The following is a 26,338-nucleotide window of genomic DNA, read 5'->3' on the forward strand; positions in this document are numbered from 1 at the left end:
ACAACCTGAACCCTGGGATGCTCTGCCTGGAATCTTCCCTCTCAGCTCCTGTCACCTGTGCGCCCTCAGCACCTACCTCCTTCCCAGGCTTCCAGTTCCTGCTCTCAGCGGCAGACTGAGAAGGAGGGGAACCTGCAGGGTCGGGGAGAAAGCCCTGTCAGGCCTGCAGGGGCTCAGGGCAGTGGTGGCCGCGTGTCAGGGCCGGGTTCCTGGCACATCCACGACACACAAGCCATCTTTGCAACTCACTTTTATTGTTTCTTTATAAACCTCCTCTCCCATGGAGGAATATATTGTTATAGTCATTAGCTTATCTCTTTTTTTAAAACTCTATGCTAACAGCAATGGAGCCAAGAGGAGGAAAAACATAAGCTACAATAGAAAGGCACTTAGAACCTGTTAAAATACTGACATCCTGGAATGTGCAACAACAAACCAATGACAACCACAAAAAGTACACCAGCCCTGCCGAGCCTGGTCCGTCACGGAGTCGCATGCTGAGCTCGTCAGCCTTCCAGTGCCCTGTTCCTCCGCTCTGCTCAAGTCGAAAACCCATGACCCCGCCAGGGACTTAAGGCCTGGGGCCCTCACAGGGGTGGGGGGTGCTCAGGGCCTGAGTGGGGCCTGAAGAAAGGAGACCAGCTCCCTCCTACCTTGCTCATAGCCCCTTCGAGGGGCAGAGCCAGTGTGGCTGGGCCCTGTCAGGGCTGGAGTCCGAAGCCCAGAGGCAAGGTGGGCCGGGTCAGGGTGACCCCTCTGGGACAGAAGGGCAGTCTGGGAGAGGGTAGGGTCAGCAGAGCTGCCAGAGGAACTGCAGGGTCACTAAGGACCCCAAGGCTGTCCAGGCAGTTGCCTCGTTCTACAGATGGGGAGGTGGAAGGGCCTGGCCACTCCGAGGCCTGGTGATAGGGCAGGCCTAGAAACCAGAACTCCCAGCTGCCAGGTAGGAGAGGGAGCAGGGAAAGGCCCCGGATGGGGGAGCCCATGGCTGCGTCCATCTCCCAGGGCATCCTGGGATGGGACTGGGGTACAAGGCCCTCCAGCACCCTTAAGTGGTTCTGGCCCCTGTCAGGGTCCCTCTGAGTGGCACAGAACCGGAGGGGGGGGCCCCGCTGGGTGTTAGGGGTGGGGAAGTGCCTCTGAGAAAGCAGCCCAACAGGGAAAAGCCAGGGGAAGGAATGTGTCACGGGTCCGGCGCGCCCTCCTCCAGACACTGCTTCCCTCAGGCCTTCAGTCCACAGCCTCCAGAAAGCTCCCGACACAGTGCTGACTGGGAGCCCCCTCCCCTGCATGCTGTCACTTGGAGTCCCCAGACCAGGAGCTGTGTCCCAGCCTGTGGTCAGTCGTCCCCAGCTAGCCTCCCCTTCCTGGTACAGAACCAAGGACCCAAAGGCCTCTGCAGGGGGTGCTGCCCAGGCCAGGCCCAGCGGGGGTGGAAGGAGGAAGACAGGGCGCTGGGCCTGGCCCCACATGCTCCCAGAGCCAGGGCCCAGGCCATTCAGTGTCCTGGCACCACAGCTAGCCTGGCACCTCCCCTTGCCAGCTCAGGGGCCCTCAGACCTGCTTCCCACGCTCCCAGGGTGCCCCAAAAGGTAAAGGAAGGAGGCCCCGGGGTGCAGAGGTGGAGTGACCAGCTATCCCGTCTGGTGCTGTCGGCCTGGCCTAGGGTGAGGAGGGCAGCTGCGGAGCGGGTCTCCCTTCTAACTAGCGGGAGGCGCCTTGTCCTGGGGGGCGCGCTTCTGCCTGGGGCTTTGCAGGGGCCTGCGTCTGTCTTGCTTTCCCTCTGGAAGCAGGGTCAGAGGGAAAGGGGTCTAAGGAGCCCCCAAGGCAGGGGCTGGGTGAGCCTAGGAGGGAAGGGCAGGCCTCCCTGGGGGCTCCCCTCAGGAAGGGGGAGCCTGGTGCCAGCAGGGAGGGCAGATACCACCTCACCCGCCCCCTTTGCTGGGAGAGGGCGACTTGCCCTGGGTGGTTACTAGGTGAGGGAGGTGCCAGGGTGGGAGAGGGAAAGAGGAGGAGGTCGGGCAGGGGAAAGCCCTGCAGAAGCTGAGGGCCGGGTGATGGGGGACAGAGAGGAGCGAGGCTTCAGCACCCAGGAGCACAGCTCTCCCTGCATGACAGGCCAGGTCCCCACCTGGGGGCTGGGAGGCCAGCCATAAATGACCTAGCACCATCCTTGCTCCCCGGTGGGCTGGGCTGGGGCTGCCCGGGCAGTAAGACATTATTGCTATTTCACAGAAGAGTTTCCGTTCGTCGGGGGCAGTGCGCGGAGCTGCCGGCGGGGCCACCACAGCTGTCTGCAGGGTGGGCTCAGTTCACCACAGCCGGTTTGAGCAGCACCGAGCCCGGCGGGATGACCACCCAGCCAGGGGCCAGCGCCTCTGGGCTGCTGGCGGCCGAGTTGACGCCCGTGGACAGGTCCAGCACGGTGCCTGGCAGCAGGGGGAGTCCATCGGGGCTTGGCCGGGAGCAGCTGCTCTCCGTCCTTTCGAGGGGCGTCTTGCGGCCCTCCATGCCCAGGGCCCTGGTGGGCACCGACCCACGCCCCTTCTCCCCCTCGGCCTTGCCACCAGCGGCGCCAGCGAGGAGGGAGACCACAGGCAAGCCCAGTCCGCCAGCCCCAAAGGGCGAGGGCAGCAGCGGGTTCTTGGCCAGATTGAGAGGCAGGACGGGGCCTGGCAGCCCAGGGCCCATGCCCCCCCCACCCCCACTGCCCCCACCATTGCCACAGGCCAGGGCACTGAGGTCGAGGGGGCCGGGGGCCAGGGGTAGGGGCAGGCCGGGAAGACCAGGGCCTCCAAAGAGGGCAGCTGGGTTGGGGATGATGATCTGGGCCCCACTGACATAGGGGCCGCCGTCGGGGGCGGGCAGTGGCGGCTTGGGGGGTGGGCGCAGCTGCAGGAGCTCTTGCTGCTCGTGGGACACGAAGTGGCCGTGGGCCTTGATGTGCTTGCGCAGTGAGCTGGGGTCCGTGTAGCGCTTGTGGCAGCCAGGCATCTTGCAGTAGTAGGGCTTGTCCACGTAGTGGGTGCGCGTGTGCTTAAAGCGGTCACTGGAGTTGGAATAGCGCTTGTTGCAGCCCTCATAGGGGCAGACGTAGGGCTTCTCACCTGCAGGGTGGTGCAGTGCAGTGCTGCTGTGAGGGGTCTCTCCCCTTTCTGGGTCTCACCCCATGTACTCAACATACCCCAGGCCAAGCACTCCCTGGGAGCACGGACGCCCCAATTCTGGGGGCAGGGGGCATCCCCGGCACGTGGCATGAGATCTGGCCCCAGGTAGGGCACAGAGGCTTTCTGAAAAGCCAGGCTGGTTGACTCCAGCTCTGACTGGCCTCGCCCTGCACCCTCTGCTACAGAGGGTGTGCCTTTCAGCAGCAGAACATGGCCTTGGGGGCCAGGCCCGGGGGTTCATGCCTGTAATTTCAGCACTTTGGGAAGCCAAGGCAGGTAGATCACTTGAGGCCAGGAGTTCCAGACCAGCCGGGCCAACATGGTGAAACCCCATCTCTACTAAAAATACGAAAACTAGCTGGGTGTGGTGGCGGATGCCTGTAATCCCAGCTACCTGGGAAGCTGAGGCAGGAGAATCACTTGAACTCGGGAGGTGCAGGTTGCAGTGAGCCGAGATCATGCCACTGCACTCCAGCCTGGGTGACAGAGTGAGTCTGTCTTAAGAAAAAAAAAGAAACCATGGCCTTGGAGATCATATCCTGGCTTAAGGCACCCAGCGTGTGCCTGGCCACAGGGAATGCTGCCTGGGTACCACTGCCCTCACTCAACAAATGGCTCAAGGTTCACCAGGCATTTTCTGGCCCTGGCCAGAGCAGGGGACCACATGCAGCAACTGACCTCCTGATACATGGCTCTCCACCTGGAGATGTGCTGCCAGGGTGAAATAAACACCAGGAAAAAAGATACACATCAGCTCCTTGAGGCTTTGTCATGAAATGAAGAACTTCAATATCTCACCGATTTGTGTTTAATACTGAATTGATAACACGTTGGATGTATGGGATCATATTACATTTAATTAATTACATTTAATACATATTACAATTAATTTCACCCATTTCTTTTTGCGTTTGTTTTGTTTTTGTTTTTTTGAGACGGAGTCTCGCTCTGTTGCCCAGGCTGGAGTGCAGTGGTTTGATCTCGGCTCACAGCAAGCTCCACCTCCCAGGTTCACACCATTCTCCTGCCTCAGCCTCCCGAGTAGCTGGGACCACAGGCGCCCGCCACCACACCCGGCTAATTTTTTGTATTTTTAGTAGAGACGGGGTTTCACCGTGTTAGCCAGGATGGTCTCGATCTCCTGACCTCATGTTCTGCCTGCCTCAGCCTCCCAAAGTGCTGGGATTACAGGCGTGAACCACCGCGCGTGGCCTTGCTGTTTTTTATGCAGCGATTAGGAAATGTAAAATTACATCTGTGGCTACGACAGCCAGAGCTGTCCTGCTGTGGGCCTGGGCTGTAGTGAGGAGTGAAGCCGACCTGGCCTCTGTGATCACACAGGTGGCATTAGTCAGATGATACCCACGGGATCCAGGAAATGGCATTGGTGCTCCAAGAGCAGGTGCTGGGTGGGGGTCAGACCCTCAGGGGACGCTTCCCCCAGCAAACTGCATTGGAAAAGGGACCCCTGGGTGATGACATCAACCCTCATCTCTGAGGTCTGGGAACGACTTACAGTCCCCTCCCCCGGGGACCTGTCCAGCCAGTCTCAGCTGAGCACCCTCTTCATGGGCCGAGCTGCCCGGCCCCGGCCTCTTACCTGTGTGCGACCGGTTGTGGATCTTCAGGTTCTCCAGGCGGGAGAAGCTCTTGCTACAGGTCGGGCAGCGGTGCGGTTTCTCATTGGTGTGTGTGCGGATGTGGATGAGCATCTTGTACCTGCTCCAGGGAGGGCAGGGGGTGTGGCTCAGCTCACTGGAGACCCCAGTCCTCCCTCTACCCCTCTCTCTACCCCACCTCACCTAGCGTTGAAGCCTCGGCCATGGCGGGCACAGCCCTCCCAGTGGCAGCAGTACCCCGCGTCCTTCTCGGGCTTGACATGGTAGTCGTTGACGTGGTCCACCAGGTCTTGCAGGAGCTCAAAGAGCTGGTTACACTGTGGGGGCCGGGAAGGGTTCTGAGCCCATGCGGGGTGACCTGCCCCGGACTCCACACCACTCTTCCTGGCCCCCACTCACCTTGGCCCAGCGACACACCAGCTGCTTGGGCAGGGGCAGGTCTGGCGAGAGGCACTTGTCCTTGGGAGGGGTAAGGAAGGAGGAGGCAGGCAGGTGCAGGGCCCCCCCAGAGCCCAGGGGCAGGAAGAACTGGAAGGAGCTGGGGACACCATCCAAATAGCGCAGTGGCTGGAAGTCCTGGGGTGCGAGGGGAGAGCTAGTCAGGGTCCTGCTGGCCCGGAGCCCCCCGTCCCATCTAAAGTGCATTGAATGGCGTCCCCAAACAGAGACATTCAGGTCCTCTTCTCCCCAGCCCCTACCTGTGCATGTGGCCTTATTTGGAACTAGTGTCTTTGCAGATGTGATCAAGTTAAGATGAAGTCACACTAGATTAGGGTGGGCCCTACATCCAGTGACTGGTGTCTTTTTTAAATTTTTATTTTCTTAATTTAAAAAAAAATATAGCCAGGTGCAGTGGCTCACACCTGTAATCCCAGCACTTTGGGAGGCCGAGGTGGGCGGATTACTTGAGGTCAGGAGTTCAAGACCAGCTTGGCCAACATGGTGAAACCCCCTTTCTGCTAAAAATACAAAAATTAGCCAGGTGTGGTGGCATACGCCTGTAATCTCAGCTATTTGGGAGGCTGAGGCAGGATAATTGCATGAACCTGGGAGGCGGAGGCTGCAGTGAGCCAAGATTGTGCCACTGCACTCCAGCCTGGGTGACGGAGTGAGACTCTGTTTAAAAAAAAAAAAAGGCCGGGCGCGGTGGCTCACACCTGTAATCTCAGCACTTTGGGAGGCCGAGATGGGTGGATCACTTGAGGTCAGGAGTTCAAGACCAGCCTGGCCAACATGGTAAAACCCGTCTGTACTAAAAATACAAAATTAGGCCAGGCGTAATGGGTGGATCAGGAGGTCAGGAGATTGAGACCATCCTGGCTAACACAGTGAAACCCCGTCTCTACTAAAAATACAAAAAAAAAAAAATTAGCCAGGCATGGTGGCGGGCGCCTGTAGTCCCAGCTACTAGGGAGGCTGAGGCAGGAGAATGGCATGAGCCCTGGAGGTGGAGCTTGCAGTGAGCCAAGATCGCACCACTGCACTCCAGCCTGGGCAACAGAGCAAGACTCCGTCTCAAAAAAACAACAACAAAAAACAAAATTAGCCAGGTGTGCTGGTGTATACCTGTAGTCCCAGCTTGGGAGGCTGAGGCAGGAGAATCGCTTGAACCTGGGAGACAGAGGTTGCAGTGAGCTGAGATCCGGGCCACTGCACTCCAGCCTGGGCAACGGAGCAAGACTCTGTCTCAAAAAAAAAAATAAAAATAAAATAAAATAATAAATAGAGATGGGGTCTTGCTATGTTGCCCAGGCTAGTTTTGAACTCCTGGGCTCAAGCGATCTTCCCACCTTGGCCTCTTAAAGTGCTGGGGTTACAGGTGTCAGCCACCATGCCCGGCCATGACTAGCATCTTTATAAGAGAAAGCAGAGAGAGGTGTGGACACAGAGGGATAAAGGCCATGTGAAAACAGGGCACAGCCTGGCGTGAAGCAGCTACCAGGCTAGAGTGCCAGGCATTGCCAGAAGCCACCAGAAGGCAGGAGAGAGGCAGGGAAGGTTCTCCCCTAGAGCCTTCCAGGTAGACTCCAGCCTCCAGAACTATGAGGGGTAACATGTCTGCTGTTTTAAACCACTCAGTGTTGGGGTACTTTGTCATGGCAACCCCAGGAAACCAGTCCACCCCTCTCTCTGGAACTCTCACCCCTCCTTACCGAGGCACTGGGCACTGGAGGCAGGTCCCCGTTGCCCTGACGCTCAGGGGACAGCGAGCTGCTGCCATTGGGGGAGTCCAGCCCAGATGGTGGTGACAAGCTGAGGTCCACGAGAGGGGCTGCTGAAAAGCGTCCCTCCACCTTCTCAGGGAACTTGGAGTTCAGCAGGAAGCCTAAGGGAGAGGCACAATTCAGGGAATGCTGGAGCACAGAGTCCTGGTGGGCCAGGTCCTCCCGCCTTGAACCCCCACTGTGACCTTGGGAGCAGACACCAGCCACGCCCCCAGACCACACTGGGAGCCCTGGAATCTGAGGAACAGCCTATGGAGCTGACAGGTGTGTGACACTGCCCACCACCTCTGACCTTTACCAGCCACCAGAGCTTGGCCCCCGTGAGCCGGGAGGGGGAAGTGCCCGCTTTACAGACAGGAATGGTCTGGCTCGCAGGGTTAGTAACAGAACAGGACTCGAACCCAGGGCCCCTGGGTCCCTGTCAGACGGGCAGGTAGGAATCTTTCTAGCTTTTCCCAGGCCCCTTCCTGCCTCAGTGCTCCCTTCTGTAAAGTGGCAGGTTTGGACTGGGCTGCTCCCATAGCCTTCACGTTCGGACAAGTGGTGAATCTGGTTTTCGGGTGAATCTGCTCTTGGAGGCAGGGCAGAAGTGGTGCACGCCACCCTGGGCCCGAGCACTGGGCATCCCTGAGAGACACCTGCTGGGCTCAGACCCAGACTCTACCGCCTGGGTTGGCCAGCTGCACCACCCCACAGCCCAGGGTGCAGCTCCTGGGACCTCTGCCACACCTTCTGAATGCCGGGTTGCCCAACCAACTCCTCCAGATCTGTCCAGAGGCCTCAGTTTGCATCATGTGCCAGCCACGTGAAGTGGGCATCGCAGCTCCCACCTCCCTCCAGACATACACTTCTGGGCGGATGGAAGGACAAGCCTGTGGGCTTCCCGTGAGCTGGAAGCCAAGAGGGGCTGCAGCTACATGCTGGTGGACACATTTGGCCATTCTCCCTATCACCATGGCTGGATCAGGGCTGAGTCCCCCTGCCCTGCCCAGGGCCAGTACCTGAGGGCGGGGACCCCGGAGAGCCAGGCGTGGGGCTGTCGTCCACCAGGCCCAGCTCCCTGTGCAGAGCACGGGGCCGGACCACACCCAGAGTCCTCTCCCGCTTCTCTCTCGCCGCCCGGAGCTTGGTGATACTCAGCTTCAGGTCGAGCGGCTCGTCCAGGGAGTGCATGGTGAGGGGGCTGGAGTTGGAGGTGGCAGCAGGCAATGGGCTCCCAGCTGGTCTTCACGCAGGAACCTGGGGAAGGACAGGAGCTCTGCTGTGGCCCTGGGACCCCAGGCTTCTCCTCGGGCTACACTCACGACAGTCTGACAGGAGCAGGAGCAGGAGCAGGGGGCAGGGTGAGGTTGTCTCCTGGGTAGGGAGACCCTCCGAGGGACCTGGCCGGCAGCTATCATGGGAGGAGAGCCAACGGCCTCCTCAGAGATTCAACATCCGCTGCCCACAAGTCTCTTGGGGAAGACAAAGCTCGTGTTCTCCATTTTGCCATGAAACTGAATTTTATTCATTTGCTGACAGGGTCTCGCTCTGTCACTCAGGCTGGAGTGCAAGTGGCATGATCATAGCTCACTGCAGCCTCGACCTCCTAGGCCCAAGCGATCCTCCCACCTCAGCCTCCCTGGTAGCTGGGACTACAGGCATGCAACACTCCTGGCTAATTAAAAAAAAAAAAATTATTTTTTTGTAGAAATGGGGTCTCACCATGTTGCCCAAACTGATCTCGAACTCCTGGCCTCAAGCAATCCTCCTGCCTTGGCCTCCCAAAATGCTGGGAGTACATGCCTGAGCCACCGCACTTGGTGAAATTGAGTCTTTTAGAGGCATCGCCTCAGATTGCTAGCACTCAGAAGTGGCAGAACTATCAGATTCAAGGCCTCAAGCTAGATCTCCCAGGAACCGGCTAGCCGAGTCCCAACAGCCATTTCTGACAGAGCAGGAGCCATGCTCCGGACGCCCGCCCTGTTTGACCCCAAAGATCTAGAACCAGGTCAGGGGGCAAGGAGCATTCTCCGAGGTGGCCAGCAGGCAGCCACGCTCACCTCCAGGGAGCATGTACCAGGCAAACCGAGGAAGTGGGCACAGCCAGCAGAGGCCTGGAGGAGAGGCATCGCAAGCCAGGGAGCCCCAGGGCGCTGGGCCACCACCAGGGGGCAGCTGGGGATTGCGGCCTGGCCTGGCCAGGCCAGGCCAGCTGGGGCAGGGTTGGCACAGTGGACCAGCTCTACCTGAGAGTTAACCTATAAATAAGTAAAAGTTATTTTTTACTGGAGATGATATTCCTTTAGTATAACTTCCCATGCTGTAATTTTCATCATTTTTGTTAGAATTTCTCACTGGTATAATTTTTGTTTTCTTTTTGGAAATGGAGTCTCTCAGTCACCCAGGCTGGAGTGCAGTGGCGTGACCTCGGCTCACTGCAACCTCTGCCTCCCGGGTTCAAGTGATTCTCCTGCCTCAGCCTCCTGAGTAGCTAGGATTACAAGCGTACACCACCACACCCAGCTCATTTTTCTATTTTTAGTAGCGACAGGGTTTCACCATGTTCACCAGGCTGGTCTCAAACTCCTGACATCGGGTGATCTGCCCACCTTGGCCTCCCAAAGTGCTGGAATTACAGGTGTGAGACACCTTGCCCCACCTGGTATAATTTTTCTCACATGCAAATGATCTAACAGTATCCACCGACCCGAGAACAAGGTCAACGCTTCATTCTAAACCCAAACTTCACATTCAGAGCAGCAATCTTTTCCCACGCGGTTAAACACGACATTTCCTTGCATTCATTCATTGGGATTATTACAATTTGAAAATCTAACCGCCGCATAATCACACTGTGAGATCCCATCTTTCACGGTATCGGGGTCTTTACTCAATACCAAAGGGCGGCCATGGTGGACATAACTACTACATGGTGAAATACTTTGGATATGCCCCCGTGTTTCCCTGGGGACTAGCATGGCCTGTGAATGGGCAGAGCTGCCCAGATGCTTTCCACAGGGCAGGACAGGAAGGCAGCCCTCACATCCCCACTCGGAGCCTCAATCCAGCCTTTCCTTGGTTCTGACCCCCACTCATTCATTTGCCCCAGCAAGCTCCCCTTCTGCCCTGACTCTCAAAGCAATGAGGGCATAAAATGGTCCCCTTCACTGGAGATCCTCTGCTTCTAGGGAACCACCCCAAGGCCCCACCCCAACACGGCTGACACGGGGGTCTCAGCAAAGGGAGGCTGCCCACCTCTCCCAGGGTGTGTCATCAGAGACAGGGCAGCTGCCCTAGGCCGTGGGACCTAGGTCTGCGACCTGCCCCTGTTGGAACTGTCAGATGGTTTGAATTTGCCTCCCAGGCCACCCATGGGCCAGGGGCTCCCAGAGATGTGGCGGGGTAGGGACCACACCCCTGCCAGCAGGTGGGTGGGTGACAGTAATGGATGGACCCGGATCCCCTCCACCGTTTCTCTGGCTGGAGAGGGAGTTGCCCTCTGCCTGAACCCCTGCCAGTTCCATCTGTCTATCTGTGTGTCTATCGTCCTGCTACCTGTTTATTTTTAGACACAGGCGCAGTCCAGCCTCCCCGAAGCTCCTCTGTGCTGGGAGCCTGGACGGGGAGGAAGGAAGTAAATATTTATGCTGATGAAGAATTCAGGAGCCAGGAAGGGCTGGTGGCCTGGTCCCTTGGCTGGCCCGGGGCCACAGGCCTCCCCACAGCCTCTGTCCTCACTCCCACCCCCACCCTTCCGGAGAAGGGGACCACAAGGGCAGGATGGTTTGGAAACTGGGAATTCCAGCTGATGGGGACACTCACTGGCAGTGCTACCCAAGCAGCATCCTTTGGCACCTGCCCCACTGCCTTCCCAGGACAGATGGGAACTCAGGGGAGCCAGGGGCCCTGAATCACCTTGTTCTTAGGGCCTGCAGGGGACACTTCCCGCGGAGGAGCCTGTCTCCCCAGGTGGGACCAGCCACACAGCCCAAAGCCAGAGGGAGGACTCCAATACCCCCCCTTCATCAGCAGGCCCAGTCTCCAGGGGCACCCCCACACACTTCCTGCCACTGGGTCCTGCCAGGGAGGCAGGGGTTCATTCCAATGCACGCCAGAGCCCAGCCCAGGGCCGGCCTCCCTGCCCCCCGGGAAAGGAAGGAGCTGCCCCCGGCCCTACACCTCCCAGTATCTCCGTTCCAGGCCCTCCCCACCCAGAGTTTTTCCTCCTATGGAGGCCCCACCCCAGAGGGGAGACGGTCTGTGACCCTGCTTCAGTTCTGACCTTGGCCAGCCTTAAAGCCTCCCCTTCCACCCCCGCCGCGACCGGCAGCAGCCAGTTCTGGGCTCTGCTCTGCGCTTTGTTCCCGGCTGGGTGAAGGCGGCAGGCGAGAGCCAGGTTCCTGCTCTCCTGAAAGCCTCGGAGGCCCAGAGCGGGGAGCAACGGGCTGCAGGAACCCTGAGTGAATGCCCATGAGCGGGTGGCCGTGGCCCTCCCCAGCGGTGAGGCCGACAGCCTGGCTATGGACAAGCTCAGCCGGAGGCCCGGGCGCTAATTATTGTGGGGTCCCCAGGGCAGGAGCAGGCTGTCGGTTAGGTGGGAGCACCCCGTGGACGCTCCCCGGGCCCAGCGCAAGGCCCGCTGGCCCCACGCCCCTCTGCACCTCCCGGTAGAGCCTTCCGTGCCTCAGTTTCCCCCCTGGTGGGACGGCGCACCGTGGAAGGTGCACAGAGCCCAGGGCCGCGTCTCTCGAGCGCCTAGCCCGAGATGCGCCCTGTGCGGCGCCCCCACACTCAAGGGCCCGGGGATTGGGGTGAGGGGTGGGGGCCGCCGCGGTGGTAGCGGACCTGGCGCTGCGCGGCTCCTCCAGCTCCAAAAGGAACTAATTAGAGCGGGGCGAGCGGGAGGAAGCGGCTGCGGCCAGGGAGGAAGCGCGCGGGGGCGGCCGCGGGGACCACCGGGGCGGCGGGGGTTTCGGGGGACCGCGCCCGGCCCTCCCCACCCCCCCAGGGCGGGGGTCACCCGGAGGGTGGGCTGGGCGGGCCCCCCGCCGCCCCGGCCCGAGACAATGGCTGCTATTGTGTGCCCGCCGACAGCCCGAGCAGACAGCCCCCAGCTGCAGCGCTGGCGAGCCACCCGGCCCCCAAGCCGTCCCAGCCAGGCCAGGTAGCCAAGGATCCCGCCCCGGCAGGCGGGGCCTGCTGCTGTCCCCACCCTCCCTACTGGGAAGCACGGGGCGGCCCAGCGCACTAAGGGAAACTAAGGCCCGGAAAAGACAGCCTCTTCCAGGGCCCCTTGGCCTGGGGTGGGTCATACACCAGAGACGGGGGTAAAGGACCATTAGATACTGACCACGTGTCAGGCCCATCTGTCTATGGATTCACTGAGCCCTCTACAACCCTGCCTGGAAGGAGCTGCTGTCATTTTACCGGTCTCATAGATGGGGAAACTGAGGCTTGAGATCACCAGGCTAATAGGGAGCTGGCTGGGGTCCTGCTCTGAATAAAGCTCCTTCTAGGCCAGGTGCCCCGGCTCACGCCTGTAAGCCCAGCCCACTGGGAGGCCAAGGCAGGAGAATCCCTTGAGCACAGGAGTTCCACACCAGCCTGGGCAACATGGAAAAATGCCCTTTCTACAAGAAATACAAAAATTAGCTGGGTGACCCTGCACGGTGGCTCATGCCTATAATCCCAGCACTTTGGGAGGCCCAGGGTGGATCACCTGAGGTCAGGAGTTCCAGACCAGCCTGGCCAACACGGTGAAAACCCGTCTCTACTAAAAATACAAAAATTAGCCGGGCATGGTGGCAGGTGCCTGTAATTCTTTTTTTTTTTTTTTTTTTGAGACAGAGTCTCCCTCTGTCACAAGCTGGAGTGCAGAGGCACGATCTTGGCTCACTGCAAGCTCCGCCTCCCGGGTTCACGCCATTCTCCTGCCTCAGCCTCCCGAGTAGCTGGGACTACAGGTGCCCACCACCACACCTGGCTAATTTTTTATATTTTTAGTAGAGACGGAGTTTCACCGTGTTAGCCAGGGTGGTCTCGATCTCCTGACCTCATGATCCACCCGTCTCGGCCTCCGAGCTGCTGGGATTACAGGCTTGAGCCACCCGGCCCGGCCGGGCTTTTTTTTTTTTTTTTTTTGAGACGGAGTCTGGCTCTGTCGCCCAGGCTGTAGTGCAGTGGCCGGATCTCAGCTCACTGCAAGCTCCGCCTCCTGGCTTCACGCCATTCTCCTGCCTCAGCCTCCCGAGTAGCTGGGACTACAGGCGCCCGCCACCTCGCCCCGCTGGTTTTTTGTATTTTTTTTAGTAGAGACGGGGTTTCACCGTGTTAGCCAGGATGGTCTCGATCTCCTGACCTCGTGATCCGCCCATCTCGGCCTCCCAAAGTGCTGGGATTACAGGCTTGAGCCACCGCGCCCGGTTTTGTTTTGTTTTGTTTTGTTTTTTAAAGAGACAGAGTCTTGCTCTGTCTCCCAGGCTGGAGTGCAGTGGTGTGATCATAGCTAACTGCAGTCTAGGCTCAAGAGATCGTCCTGCCTTAGCCTCCAGAGTAGCTGGGACCACAGGTGCACCACCACCACACCCAGCTAATTTTTAATTTTTTTATTTTGCAGAGATGGGGTCTCATTGTGTCATCCAGGCTGGTCTCAAGTCATTCTCCTGTCTCTGCCTCCCAAAGTACTAGGATTACAGGCAGGAGCCACCATGCCCAGCCCATGGTCTTCTAATTGAACAGAAAGAGGACGCGAGTCCCTGGCCACTCCCGTACCAGTCAGCGAAGTCCTGGTCTGTGGGTGTCCCTGAGTCTCTTACTGGAACCATCACTTCAGCAATCTGGTCTTATAGATGGGGAAACTGAGGGCTGAAGGGGCAGGCATCCAGCCCAGGCTGTATAAGTAGGTGGCAAACCTACAACCGGAAGCCATGGGCGAACAGCATGAGGACAGTACCCACAGCTACCTGCGGGCAGGCATGCCTCTCCTATGAAGGCAGGTGCTGTTTCATCCCCATTTTACAGATGCAAAAACTGAGGCTCAGGGGAGTGAAGTGACCCGTCCAATGTCACACAGCTTGTCGGTGGCAGAGCTGGGTTTCAACCCCAGCTGAGTCCAGAAGCCATGTTCACCACTGGGCCTTCCTATGCCAGGGGCTCAGGTTTGGTACCCCCTCCCGGCCCAGGGATTTGTGGGGCTAGAAGGGACAGCAGAGCAGGCAGTGGGTGGGCGCTGGAGTGGCTGGCTGGGGTGGGGGAGCCCACCAGGAGGCCTGGAGAGCCGAGGGCAGATCTGCTGCCAAAGCAAACGGCCCCACAGCCCCGAATTCCTGGGAACCAGCTGCGGCTCCCTGCTCTGGCCAAGAGCTCCACCCTCCTTGGCCGCCCAGCAGCAGGGGCTGGAGGGCAGAGGCAGGGCCTGCTGGGGGCCCCAAGCAGGAGGCCTTGTCCTCTCAGGACTCCCGTTCCTGACCAGGCAGCAGAACCAGCCTCTAAATCTGGGGCTCCAGCCAGCTCTGCTGCTCCCTCTGCGTGTGTCTCTTCGGTCTGAGCCTCGTTCCCCTCATCCCAAATGGGATTATATAGGACCCCCACGCTGGGTTTCAGGGAGAAACCAATGCAGTGCTGCATATCCAATCATTATTGAGTGCTTCTCATTCGTCTGCAACGTTTAGCACGGAGAACAGTGTCTGGCACATAGTAGGTGCTTAAAACGTGCTGAATGAATCGTCGCCAGTGTGCATGAGTCCGCAGTCTTTGGCCTGTCTATTGCTGTGAGGGCAGCTGAGTGGGGACTGGCCATACCTTCTATGCCCACAGACACTGCAGTCTCACCCTGAACCAGGAGAACCTGGGATCTGTCGCCTGCCAGCCAGTGTGCACCCTAAACAAGCCTGTGCCCCTCAAAGAACCTCAGGCCTCTTCGATCCTGGGGAGTGACCACAGCTGCCCTAACCACCTTGCAGAGCCCAACTGCATCAAAGAAAGAGCAGTAGAAGGCCCCGGGGAGGCCTGATCAACCCTGGAAGGAGCTGGCCACAAAGAGGCCTCCGCCCAGGACTAGGGAGGGAGGAGCTTATCTTGAGGCCTGGCCCAGCACATCCCAGGAGAGGGGCCAGGGCAGGCGGCACTTCCGGGAGGAGTGGGGGGTTCACCGTCCCTGGGAACCTTTGGTTCAGTAGGCAGCCCCTCCCCTCCCAAGACGGGGCACTCAGCCAACACCCCCAGACCTTTTAGGAGGGCAGACCCCCCGAAGTGGGAACACAAGCGGCCCCAGGTGACCCAGCCAGGCTGACCTCTGCTCTCTGCCATGGGGTCCTTGGGAAAGCACCTGAAGATGGGATGTGCCAGGGATCCCATTTCTGCGTGCTCACAGAGTGTGCCCCAGGGCCAGGCTGCCTGGTTACAGCCCCCTGTGCCACCCCTGGCTGTGGGAACTCAGAAGGGCCCTGTTGTCTCTGAGCCTTGGTTTCGTTGTAGGTAACACAGGAACCACGGCAATGGTCCCTGGGACTCAGGGCATCCTGCAAGGGAGGGCCTTGTTCCCATGCCTGCCACAAAGAAGGTGCCAGCTACTGGTAACCCTGAGGATTATTGTTTCTGGCCCCAGGCCGGGGGTGCCCTGAACAGCAACTTGGGCCTGCCAAGGTCACCCAGATAATTGAGGCAGAGCTGAAGCTGGAAGACGCGCCGGGGGCTTCCCTGCCCCACACCAGCCCAGGCTTCCTAGGAGATGCCCCACCAGATGCATTTCCTTCTCCAATGCCAGCAGGGAGGGCGACACCGGGCTCTGGGAGCCCCAGCACACACACGCACACTCACACAGATGGCCATGGCAGTCCAGCTGCAGGGCCGGCCTGGCACAAAGGCCTCCCCATCCTGGTGGCTCCGGGCCCCCGCTGCAGCGGCCTCCACCCCCCGCTGCCTGCCCGCTGCTGCACCTTTGTACAACTATGTCTGGTATTTTCCTGTCTGCCCAGCTTTGTGGGGGTGCTTGGAGCTATGAGCACCGCCTGCACCTGGGCCCCAGTCAGAGGAAAGCCTGCTCCACAGCCCCCATACCTGCCCACCCACCCAGACTGGGAGGGAGGGGACCAGAGTACTGGGCCCTGCCACCCAAATCCCTGGGAGGGGCTGGCACCAGGGAGCGAGACAGGGATGCACGCCCAGCCAGGCTGGGGCACGGGCAGCCCAGGCCTTGCCAGGCAGCACTGCCGTTCTCGGCGGACCCAGCCAGAGCTATCTGGGGCCAGCAAAGGGATGGACCAGTGTCACACAGGACGTGAATAGGCCCCCACAGCACCCCCGGATGTACAGACACCTGTGCACAAATGCAGCACACATAGGAAATGACAGTAACCCCTGGCCCCACCGTTGGGGCCAGGACTCAGGAGCCTTGGCTTATAGGGGAGAGCAGGGATGAGGCCCGGTCCCCAGAGGGAGGGAAACACCGTGCCTCCCAAGCCACGCCTGGCTGCAGGCAGATCCCGTGAGGAGCTCCTAAGTCCTGGGGGGGAGGGGACATGCCCATGGCCCACGCCTCCCCTGCCCGGGTCCAGGCACCAGGTCCACTGGGAATGGCACCCGCCAACTCTGAGAGCAGCAGTGGGTAAGGCAGGCGGTGGACCTTGGCCTGCCCTCCTGCCTCGGTTCTCCAACCCACGCATTCATGCATTCCAACGCCAGGCCCTGCTAGATCGAACTGGACCTTGAGGGTGTCCCGACCAGGGTGGGGTGGGAGGAACAGTGTTGGGGCGGCTGCTCCTGCAGGGGGTCGGGCACAGATCTGAGTCAGCTTCATGGACATGGGGTGAAGAGCCTTGGGGTAGCAGAAGCCCTGCAGGCCGGCGCCCAGTTAGCAAGCCTGCTGCACACCGTCCATCACCGTGACGACCCCGTGAATGGATGCCATTTTCCCCATTTTCCATGTGGGGAAACCTGCCACCATCACAGAGCCGGCAAGGAGCACAGCTAGGTTTGCCTTCAGACCCCAAAGCCCAGTGCCACAGAGGCCCAGAGGCATGGCCCGGCTGACCTGCAGTGACCCTGCCAGTCATGGAGTAGAAGAGGAGGCAGGAAAGAAAGAGGCACCTCAGAGAGGCTGGGACAGAACCAAGAGGGCACTGGGGAGCCACAGAATGCTCTACATAGAAGAGTGCCACCTGCCCTCTCAGTCCAGAGCCTCCTGCCCCAGGCCCTCTCCTTTGGCACCCCCCTTCCTCAGGATCCCCTGCCTCCTGGGAACCTGATGCTCCCAGGTGCCAGCTCCTCCCTCACCACCATCCACACCCCCTGTTCTCCTCCAGCCACCATCCCCTTCTGCCCCCTCCTCCACCAAGTGCTCCGTGGTTCACCCTCCCCAACCTCGGTCTCTGGAGCTGCACATGGGCTCTGAGTCCAGGTACCCAAGGGCCTGCTGGGCAAAGACTTGTCTCTGTCCACCCCAGCTGGAGGCAGGCCGTCCCGGGGCCAAGACCTTGCCAATGCATCACTGAAGCCACAATGTCACCTGTTCACAGTGTCGTGTACACACAGCCCTGACTTTCAGCCCCAGACCTCCCCCTGGCCCTGGCATCCAGAGCCTCCTTCCAAGAAGGGAGTCTGGGAGTGGGCCGGGATACGTCTGGGACGCCGGGCACATCCAAACCCGCTGTGGCTACTGAAGAGAAGGCCTCACCAGCAGACCCCTGCCCCGGTTCCCATGGCCCCTGGCACAGAGCCCACCCCTTCCACCAGAGTGAATTGGGCAGTGGGGCAGGGAACCCAGAATGAGAAAACTAGGCCTGGGTTTCCCCATCCATAGGAGGGGGCCTGCCGAGAGGACAACCAAAGCTGCCACACCCTAACCACTCACCTTACGTGGCACAGTGGCACCTGCCCTTCACATATCCCAATACCTGGCACTCTGCGAATGAGTCCACCTCATTCATGTATTCACTCACTCGACAGACATTCCCACCCTTAGCCCCAGGTGAGGAGGGGAGGGGTAGGTATGGGGGGGTTTGCGCCTAAAGAGGAATGTGACTTGCCCAAGGTCAAGGCTAGAAGCAGGGGCTGGTCTCCTGACACAGACTTCCTCCCTGTCCCCGGCAAGGGACCCAGGAACAGAACTGGACAAGGGTGGGGTGGCCCCTGGGAACCGCCCTGACCAGCGGATGGTGGGAAGGGCCCAGTTCCCCCCCAGCTCCATCTCCTGCCGCGCCCGCCCAGCCATGGTCCCCAGCTCCAGAACAGCTGGGCAAGAACAGGCCCAGCAGGGCACCGCACACACCAGACTCCAGCCCATGCCCTCCTCCCCAGCCACCCACCCCTCTCTGCTCGCCCACTCTGCAAGAAAGCAAGTGCAGAAGCCAGGGACAGCCTCCAAAGCCATCGAGGTCCTTTTCCTTCCAAAGGGGCATACCCACTGGCAGGATCTGCCAGGCCTGGTGGCTCCAGTGTCCCTAGAACCAAGCAGGGTGATCACCAGGTGTCCTGGGGGGTGCTGGGGGAGGGCGCGGCTGGCAAGGAGATGAGCACCAGCACAGGGTTGGAGGGACTTCAGAATAGGGAGGACAATGGAGGCCCCTACAGCCTTGTGGGGAGGGGACATCCCAGCTCAGAGTCAGTCTGCCTGGAAGTTGGGGTGGGGAATGGGGGCTCTGGATGAAGGTGGGAGTGGCCCAGAGGAGAACTGGCCCAGGCAGGCCGGGACTTGCTAGACAGCCCCAGGCAGACGTTGCGGGGAAGGGGAGAGGTTTCTTCCAGACACATCGGCCCCCATCATGCCCTTGCAGTGGACGTGAGGGCAGGAGAGGAGCTGGGGGAATTCCCAGGCTGAACCGACATTTCAGGGGTCAGGGTCAGACTGCCCTAGACTCCAGTTCCCCTCTGTCCTTCCCTGATCGAGAGTAACCTTGGACTAAACCCTCAAATGTCTCAGAGCCTCAGTTTCCCCCTACCACCCTCCGACCTCTTGACTCCCAGGGTCCCGGCGAGGCTGCCCTGGGTGCGTGCTGCGCCAACGCTGGGGACCCTCTATGTGATGGGCAGGACTGTTTTCTGGAGGCGCACGGCCGAGGGTTGACTCAGTCCACTCAGCGGTCTCCTGGGGCCTCTGCCGGCTTCCCACCCGCCCTTGGCCATGACTGGAGGAAGGGGCCAGGGCTGGGTCTGCGTCCCCTCCCCCGGCAGCCATCTGCCAAGGCTGGAGTCCGTGTGCACGCACATGTGACACTCACAGGCCGGCCCCTCCCCATGGTGGGCACTACCTGGCCTCTCCGGCACCGAAGACAAAGGGCACAAGGAGCCCAAGTCACCCGCCCCCCAGCCACTGAACTGGAAGAGTGTCAGCCCCAGCCCATCCCCCACCAGGGGCCACTGGAGCAGATGGGAAGCCCCCACCTCTCAGCTGGAATCACTTCCCATCTCTGTGCCCCCCAGGCCCACTCAGCCTGGCCCCCCGCTAACCAGAACCCTCTAGCCCATCTAGGGGAGTCGGGGAGTGGAAGTCGAGTACGAGGCCTCTGTGTCTGCCCAGCCTCACCCAGGGCTAAGCCAGAGCCAAGAGAGAAATGTGGGTCTCCTCCAGGCTGTGCCCTGCAGACCCCACCACCATCATCACCATGATCCCTCTCCAGTTCCTGGGATCAAAGCAGTGCCCCCCACCCTGGCCCCCCAGCAGAGTACTAGAGGTGCTTGTTGGAAGCTCGAAGTCCCCGCCCCCAGCCACGCCTGACTTCGAATTCACCAGGGTGGGGCAGAGGCGGCCACCTCAGAAACCACGGAGAGGCAGATGTGTCCCGGGAGACTCGCTAGGGCTGTGGTCCCCACACCCACGGATGGCAACAGGCTGGGGCAGGGCACGTGTTCCCAGGGACGTGAACCCCCAGACACACACCCACATCAGGGCCTCAACCCATCTTTGTGGACCCTTTCACAGCCCCTGGGAAAGGAGGCAACTTAGGCAGAGGGTGGAGAGCATCTTTCTGGCTAGTCCCAGAGATGCCCTAGCCAGTGGGGAGAGGGTCTCTTACTGCTCAATACACAAACCCGCCAAGCCCAGGATGCCCCCGACCCCTGGGAAGAGCATTAATCTGGGTGAGGGGAAGACCACCCAGGATCTTCTGGGGTTCCCCTCTGGCCTGTCACCTGCTGTGAAATAAAGTAACAATTATAGCCTTGAAGAGAGGAAAGGATTCAGGGAATACTTTTCTCTGCAGCCGCCCCCACCCCAATTCCACCCAGCACAGGGCCTCTCCCATGGAATCAATTTCCTCCTTGGGTGCCGGAGCCTCCTGGACCTCCCCGCTGAGAGGCAGCCTCTGGGGCTGGAGGGCAGGCCAGGCGACCCCCAGCACTGCCTCCCCGGGAGCCCCACCCCAGATGCCCCCCGAAGAGCTCCACATCTGGGCCCCCAGTCACAGCTGTCGCCACCCTCCCTCACCCAGAGATTGCCCCAAACCCCGGCCGGCACTGGCCCTCACCCCCTGGTCCAGGTGGGGAATTCAGATTCCAGGCAAGCGGAGCGGGTGGCTAGAAATACACATGGGAAATTGTGGCCGGGAAAACACATTCTTCCTCCTATCCGGCTGCCCAGACCCTGAGAGGATTAGGTGGTGAGGAGACACTCCCACCGCCCAGGGCCAAGGCCAGGCCGGGAAGGAGGGTGGAGGGGAGAGTGGGGGCCTTGGAAATGGGGTCCAGGCCTCCCTCCAGGCCCCGAGAAGGGGCCCTGGGAGACCTTTGTCTTCCCTGCCTGGCCTGTTCACTCTCAGCCCTCTACTTGTCCCCCCTGTGAGTGGAGCCCAGGCGGGGGAAGAAATCGCTGTGGCTACCCAGTCGCAGCTGGGTTTCTCAGAAACAAAAGCTTTGGGGGGACGCGGTTCACACGATTGTTTGCAATGAGGTTTTGGGATGTCTGTGGCATCCAGTTATTCATCGGGGCTCCACCCTCGGATAATTGAGAGTTGGCTTTTGTTGGACTTACACCCTCTCCCTCCCCCTGACCCCCCTCCACCCAGGCTTCCCATGGACTCCGGGAGCTCACCTGGTCTGACCCCTTGGTTTCACAGACGAGGCCGGGAGAGGGGAAGAGCCTGACCCAAGGCCCACTGGAAGTTGGTGGTCGAGCCAAGACTGTTGAACCCAGGGCAGGAGACTCCCAGGCCAGGGGCTTTCCCCGGTCACCCTCCAGGCTGTGACCGGGCTCCAGCCAAGCTCCAGAAGCCACTGACCCCAAAAGCAGCGGTGCCTGGAAGTGGGGTGACTCACTGTCTGGCTTCCCAGGGCACCCCCTCCCCATTGGTGAGGGAGGGACTGGCAGGTGTCCCTGTGTAGAGAGCCAGGAGCAAGGAGAGAACTCCCCAGGGGGCCTGGGCCAGGGTCACTCAGGGGCCGAAGAGCCCCAGCTGGAGGGATTTAACACCAAAGGTCAAAGGTCACAGACAGGGAAGGGCGGGCAGGCACAGGGGGTCAGGGGGTCAGCGCTAATGGCAGCTCCGGAAAGGAGGGGGAGGAGAAAAGGTTAAGAAAAACAGGGTTCCTTCTGAGGGGTCCGCACAACCCGCAAAACACCGTCCCAAGTCCCTGGCACTGTCTCCTGCTTGGCTGGCTGCAGACAGGGCCAAGCTGAGTTGGAGGTGGGTGGTAAAATGGGCCAGGCTGGAGCTTGGCAAGGGGCATCCCGGTAGGGGCCTCCCAGGTGCAGCCCTCCCCCTGTGCAGGCCAGGCCAGCTAGGAGGCCCAGCCTGGGCTCTGGGGAGAAGGAGAAGCAGAGGGGGAGGTCCGAGGTCACCCGGGAGGGGTGTGTGGGCTGGGTCTGGACAGCTGTGGCCCTGTGGCACCAGAAAGGGGCTTGGGGAGGGGTGACCCAAGGGGCCAGTTTCCCCTCCCCTGAGCCTGGGGGCTGGAAGGCCCTCCCAAGCACAGTGTCTCTGGGCTTCCTCCCCAGCCACAGGCTGGCCCCACCTTCCCTCCAGGATGCCAGGACACGCAGGATGGCGGCCTACTACCCAGGGTGCCAGCCTCCGAGAACCATGGCCCAGACCAAGCCCAGGCCTTGGCCAGGTCCCCAGCCGGCCTGGCTGCCCCTTCAGTGTCAAGCGTTCCCTCCAGAGCCAAGATCCTGGGCTGTGATGGCTGGGGGCCCAGGGCCCCTCCCAGCATCCCTTCCAGCTTCCCAGGCCCCAGGGCAGGGCTGGGCAACTCCTTGAAACCATTGCTTCCCGGCCACCCTCTGGCCAGGCTGGGCGGGCCCTCCTGGACAGGCAGACAGGCTGCACGCTGCCCTGCTGTGGCCCGAGTACCCTGCTGGGCAGGGCAGCATGCCAAGGCCTCCAGGTGCCAGCCTGGATTCCAGCCCCATCCCAGGGGGCCAGCGGGGAAGCCTTGCGTGCTTCTCCTCCCTCGGGATGCACCTGCCTCACCCCCTCCTCCACCCGCTCCAGACCCGCCCGCCGGCGAGTGTGGACCCCCTGCCATCTCCTCCCTGCCAGGCCCCTTGCCTGCGTCCACCCTGACGGCAGGGGAGAAACAAGTGCCGGACTTGTCCCCAACCCCCAGTCCTGACCCCCAGGGACGCCCCTTCCGGAGGTCCAAGGAAGGACCCGGGCTTGCGAGGGGCAGCAGGAGGGAGACTTTCCTGGCCAAGGGAAGAGGCAGCTTCCAAAGCCCTTCCTAGAAGCAGCCCTGGCGCGGCCGAGAGGAGGGGCGGCTGCCCCGGACAACTTCATGCCCAGGCTCCGGGTGCCCCCCTCTCACCTCGCCGCACGCCCACCACCGCGACCGCCCAACTTCCCAGCTGAAGTTTGCGCCCGCCCCGGGCCCGGCCGCTGCTCAGCCCGGCCTCCAGACGGAGGGAGGGAAGGAGGGAGAAGAAAGACCGAGAGCTCGAGGGACCCGGCCGGGGAGCCGGCGAGGGAGGGAGCGCGCGAGCCAGCGAGCGAGCGAACGCGGGGGCCTCGGCGAGGGCTCACAATGGCCCGGGGCGCGGACGCGAGCGGGGGAGGCGACCCTCGAGCCCCGCAGCCCCGGCGCGACAGGCGCGCCCTCACCCCCACCCCGGCCCGGTCCCCACGGCGCGACGCCCAGGGGGCTTCCTACCTCGGCGGCGGGGGCGGTCGGGCTCCGGGCTGCGGGCTCCGGCGGTCGAGGGGCGCGGGGAGCCGAGCAGGGGAGGGGCCGGGGCGGGCGGGGGCCGGGGCGCGAGGCTCACGGGGCGCGGGCTCCCCTGGCACGGCCGCCCGGCGCCCGGCCGCTCCGCCACATCTGCAGCTCGGGCAGGGAAGGTGGCCGCGGCGGCCCGGCCGTGCGGGGATGTCTTAGAGGGAGGGCGGGCGGGCGGGCGGAGGGAGGAGGGAGGCGGCGGGAGGAGGGCCCGGCGGCCGCGGAGGAGGGCGAGGAGGAGGGGCGCGGGGGGCGGCCTCCACCCCTCCCCTCGCTCGCTCGCTCGCTCCCGCCCTCCCAGCAAAACCCCTCTCACCGCTGCGGCCCCAGGCCCGGGGCGCCAGCTGCCAGGCGGGGCGTGCGCGTCGGGGGAGGGGGCGGCGGGAGCCGGCGCTGGGCCGAGGGAGGGGGAAGGGAGGGCGGCGCGGCCGAGGGGAGCGGGCACCGGGAGGGAGGGGCGAGGGAGGGAAGGGGGGCGCCGAGCCGCCGCCGAGCCGCGCGCGTCCTCCTCGGCCGCATCCTCACGCACCCCCCCCGCGGCCCCGCCCCCGGCCCGAGGGCAGCGCTAGGACACGGCCGGGAGCTGGCCTGGGGGGCGGGGGAGCCTAAGATGTCCCGCCCTCGGGGAAACCCGGGGAGGGGGCCAGGCGCGCGGGCCCAGAGGAAAAGCCCCGAAGACCGGGAAGATGGAGGAGGTCGCGGCGGCGGAGCAGGCGGGGACCCCTCGCCTCCTCCTGCGGGGTCACCTTGGCCAGGCCCCCCTGCGGCCCTGGGCGGCGGAGAAGGCGGCAGGAATGCCTCTCTGCGGGCCCTGATTTCTCCGCCCAGCCCAGTTCCAGGAACGCGCAGGCAGCGCCCGGCGGGCAGAGGCCCCGGATCCCGATGCCGTGCGGCGCAAACCAGGGTTCGGGGCCCGGCGCAGCCCCTCACTCTGGTCAGACGGCGGGCGACTCCCTGCCTTGCCCTCGGTCTCAGTTTCCCTCACGGTAGAATAAGGACGAGGCCCGATGCCGAGCAATCCGGACTTCCGCTTGGTTCCTAGCTTCGTCCCAACATTTGGGACCACCTGCGTCCCCAGCCCGAGCGCCGCGGGAGGTCTAGATCCCTCCTGGACATCAGCACCCTGCGTGGCGCCCGCGGCCAGGGCAGCGAGTGCAGTGAGCGGATACACGCGAGGGAGAAGCCCCGAACCCGGCCCAGCTGTTTTCTGCCTCTTGTTTAACCACAGACTCGCGTTCTCGAGTATGTTTTATTTGGGCTAATCCTGTGCCCCCCGCCCTGTTATCTTCTTGCTGCTCTGGCTGTATGCTGGCAAATCGTAGTTCAAAAAAACAGCCCTCCTGCTGTTGGACACCCCCTCTCCCCAGCGGAGTTGGCCTTGAGGAGTCTAGAAGACGGAAAAAGGCACCTCAGAATCAGCATCCCCTAGAGGTGAGGCATCTGACGCCGGTTTTAATTCCGTCTTCATTGGTGCATTTGATGGCGCGGTCCCCGCCAGAGCCCGAAGCACGTGGCTCTTGATCACAAGGCATCGTGGCAGGCACAAGGCTTGGCACATAGTAGGCGCTCATGGCCTGGTGCCCAGATGGACACATAGTAGGTGCTCATAGGTTATGTGGACACACAATCGATTCTCATTGTATTTTAAGAGAATGCACACATAGTAGGTGCTCAGGACGTTGTGAGTGAATGCACACATAGTAGGTGTGGATTCATAATGGATGCTCATGTTTTGGTCTAATGGACACATATTAGGGCTCATGACCTATTGTGGGAATAGGTGCTCAGGAGCTGTAGGTTGAAACCTGGAAGGGATGTGGGAAGGCCGTTTTCCTGGAGCAAAGGCTCGGAAGTTGGCGATTTGGAGGTGGCTTCCTCCAGCCCCCACCCTCACCCCACCCCGGTCTCCTGAGTGTGGATATTGTGGAGTGTGGCCGGGTTAAACATTAGCCGGGAGATGGGCCCCGGGGGAAGGCCAGCTTCGGGACCTAGCGCTTCCAGGAGGGGGCTATTAAGGGCCGACTCTCTGGGTCCGGCGACCTGCGCGGGTGTCCGGAAGGGCCGAGGCCGAGGCCCGCAGAGCGCCCTCTCCCGGCGGCGGGAATCGCTGCGCTTCAGCCCGGAGCGCTGCCCTGCAGCTGACCGCATCCGAACTCAGGCAGGCAGAGTTGCAGCCCGGTGGGGCGGGGGGAGGGGGTTCGAGGCGTGGAGAAAAAAGGTACAGGAGACGCTACTTTAAATCTGTTAGCAAAAATGTTTATCGGCCAGGCGCGGTGGCTCATACCAGTAAGCCCAGCACTTTGGGAGGCCGAAGTGGGAGGATCCCTGGAGGCCAGGAGTTGGAGACCAGCCTGGGCAACATAGTGAGACCCCCCACCTCCCGCCTCATCTCTATTATATTTTTTAAAATTGGCTGGGTGTCGTGGCTCACGCCTGTAATCCCAACATTTTGGGAGACTGAGGCGGGAGGATCACTTTAGGTCAGGAGTTTGAGACCAGTCTGGCCAACATGGTGAAACCCCATCCCTACTAAAAATACAAAAATTAGCCGGGCATGGTGGCGAGTGCTTGTAATCCCAGCTACTCAGGAGGCTGAGGCAGGAGAATTGCTTGAACTCAGGAGGCAGAGGTTGCAGTGAGCCGAGATAGCGTCACTGCACTCCAGCATGGGGGACCGAGCAAAAATAATAATAATAATATTTTTAAAATGTTTATTGAGGATAGGTGTGGTGGCTCATGCCTGTAATCCCAGCACTTTGGGAGGCTGAGGCCGGTGGATCACCTGGGGTCAGGAGTTCAAGACCAGCCCAGCCAACATGGTGAAACCCTGTCTCTACTAAAAATAAAAAAATATATATTAGCCGGGTGTGGTGGTGTGCACCTATAGTCCCAACTTCTCCAGAGGCTGACGCAGGAGAATCGCTTGAACCCGGGAGGCAGAGGTTGCAGTGAGCTGAGATCGTGCCACTGCACTCCAGCCTGGGCAACAGAGTGAGACTCTGTCTCAAAAAAATATATATATATATTTATTGAGTGCTTGCAGGATGCCAAGCCCTGTGCCACAGTGTGGATAAATGGAGAACAGCCCCAGCAGGGGAGACAGACCTGAACCAAATGACCAGAGAAATCAGACGACTCTGTGCCATGAGGGAGACTTGACCAGAAGCAACTTCACTCTTGAGGGTCTTTTTAAGAGATGTATTTA

The 26,338-nt window shown here is 61.1% G+C and overlaps 1 protein-coding gene across 2 annotated transcripts; it reads right to left on the reverse strand.

The window, feature by feature from the left end:
* Window positions 1–233: 233 nt before the first annotated feature.
* Window positions 234–24,575, reverse strand: GLIS2 (GLIS family zinc finger 2). 2 transcript variants are annotated; one of them, XM_025371476.1, is made up of 8 exons: window positions 23,880–24,575; window positions 10,549–10,608; window positions 8,013–8,250; window positions 6,940–7,112; window positions 5,186–5,362; window positions 4,970–5,103; window positions 4,768–4,886; window positions 234–3,107 (listed from the first exon to the last, which is right to left on the reverse strand). In XM_025371476.1, the coding sequence occupies exons 3-8, from the start codon at window positions 8,182–8,184 to the stop codon at window positions 2,308–2,310; spliced, it is 1,575 nt and encodes a 524-aa protein (XP_025227261.1). In that variant the 5' UTR covers window positions 8,185–8,250; window positions 10,549–10,608; window positions 23,880–24,575; the 3' UTR covers window positions 234–2,307. The 2 variants fall into 2 exon arrangements, with proteins under 2 accessions (XP_025227261.1, XP_025227260.1); XM_025371475.1 differs by lacking the exons at window positions 10,549–10,608; window positions 23,880–24,575 and adding an exon at window positions 23,071–23,120 and having other exon boundaries at window positions 236–3,107.
* Window positions 24,576–26,338: the final 1,763 nt, after the last annotated feature.

Source organism: Theropithecus gelada, chromosome 20 (genome assembly GCF_003255815.1).
Source record: "Theropithecus gelada isolate Dixy chromosome 20, Tgel_1.0, whole genome shotgun sequence".
NCBI classification, from domain to species: Eukaryota; Metazoa; Chordata; class Mammalia; order Primates; family Cercopithecidae; genus Theropithecus; species Theropithecus gelada.

Bases quoted from the DNA above. Each gene is read 5' to 3' on its own strand.
- GLIS2 (XM_025371476.1), bottom strand. From the start codon at position 8,184: ATGCACTCCCTGGACGAGCCGCTCGACCTGAAGCTGAGTATCACCAAG. The intron at 7,113-8,012 runs GTACTGGCCCTG...CCTCTCCCTTAG, and splicing joins TCCGGGGTCCCCGCCCTCAG to GCTTCCTGCTGAACTCCAAG. The intron at 4,887-4,969 runs GTGAGGTGGGGT...TCCCTGGAGCAG, and splicing joins GGCCGAGGCTTCAACGCTAG to GTACAAGATGCTCATCCACA.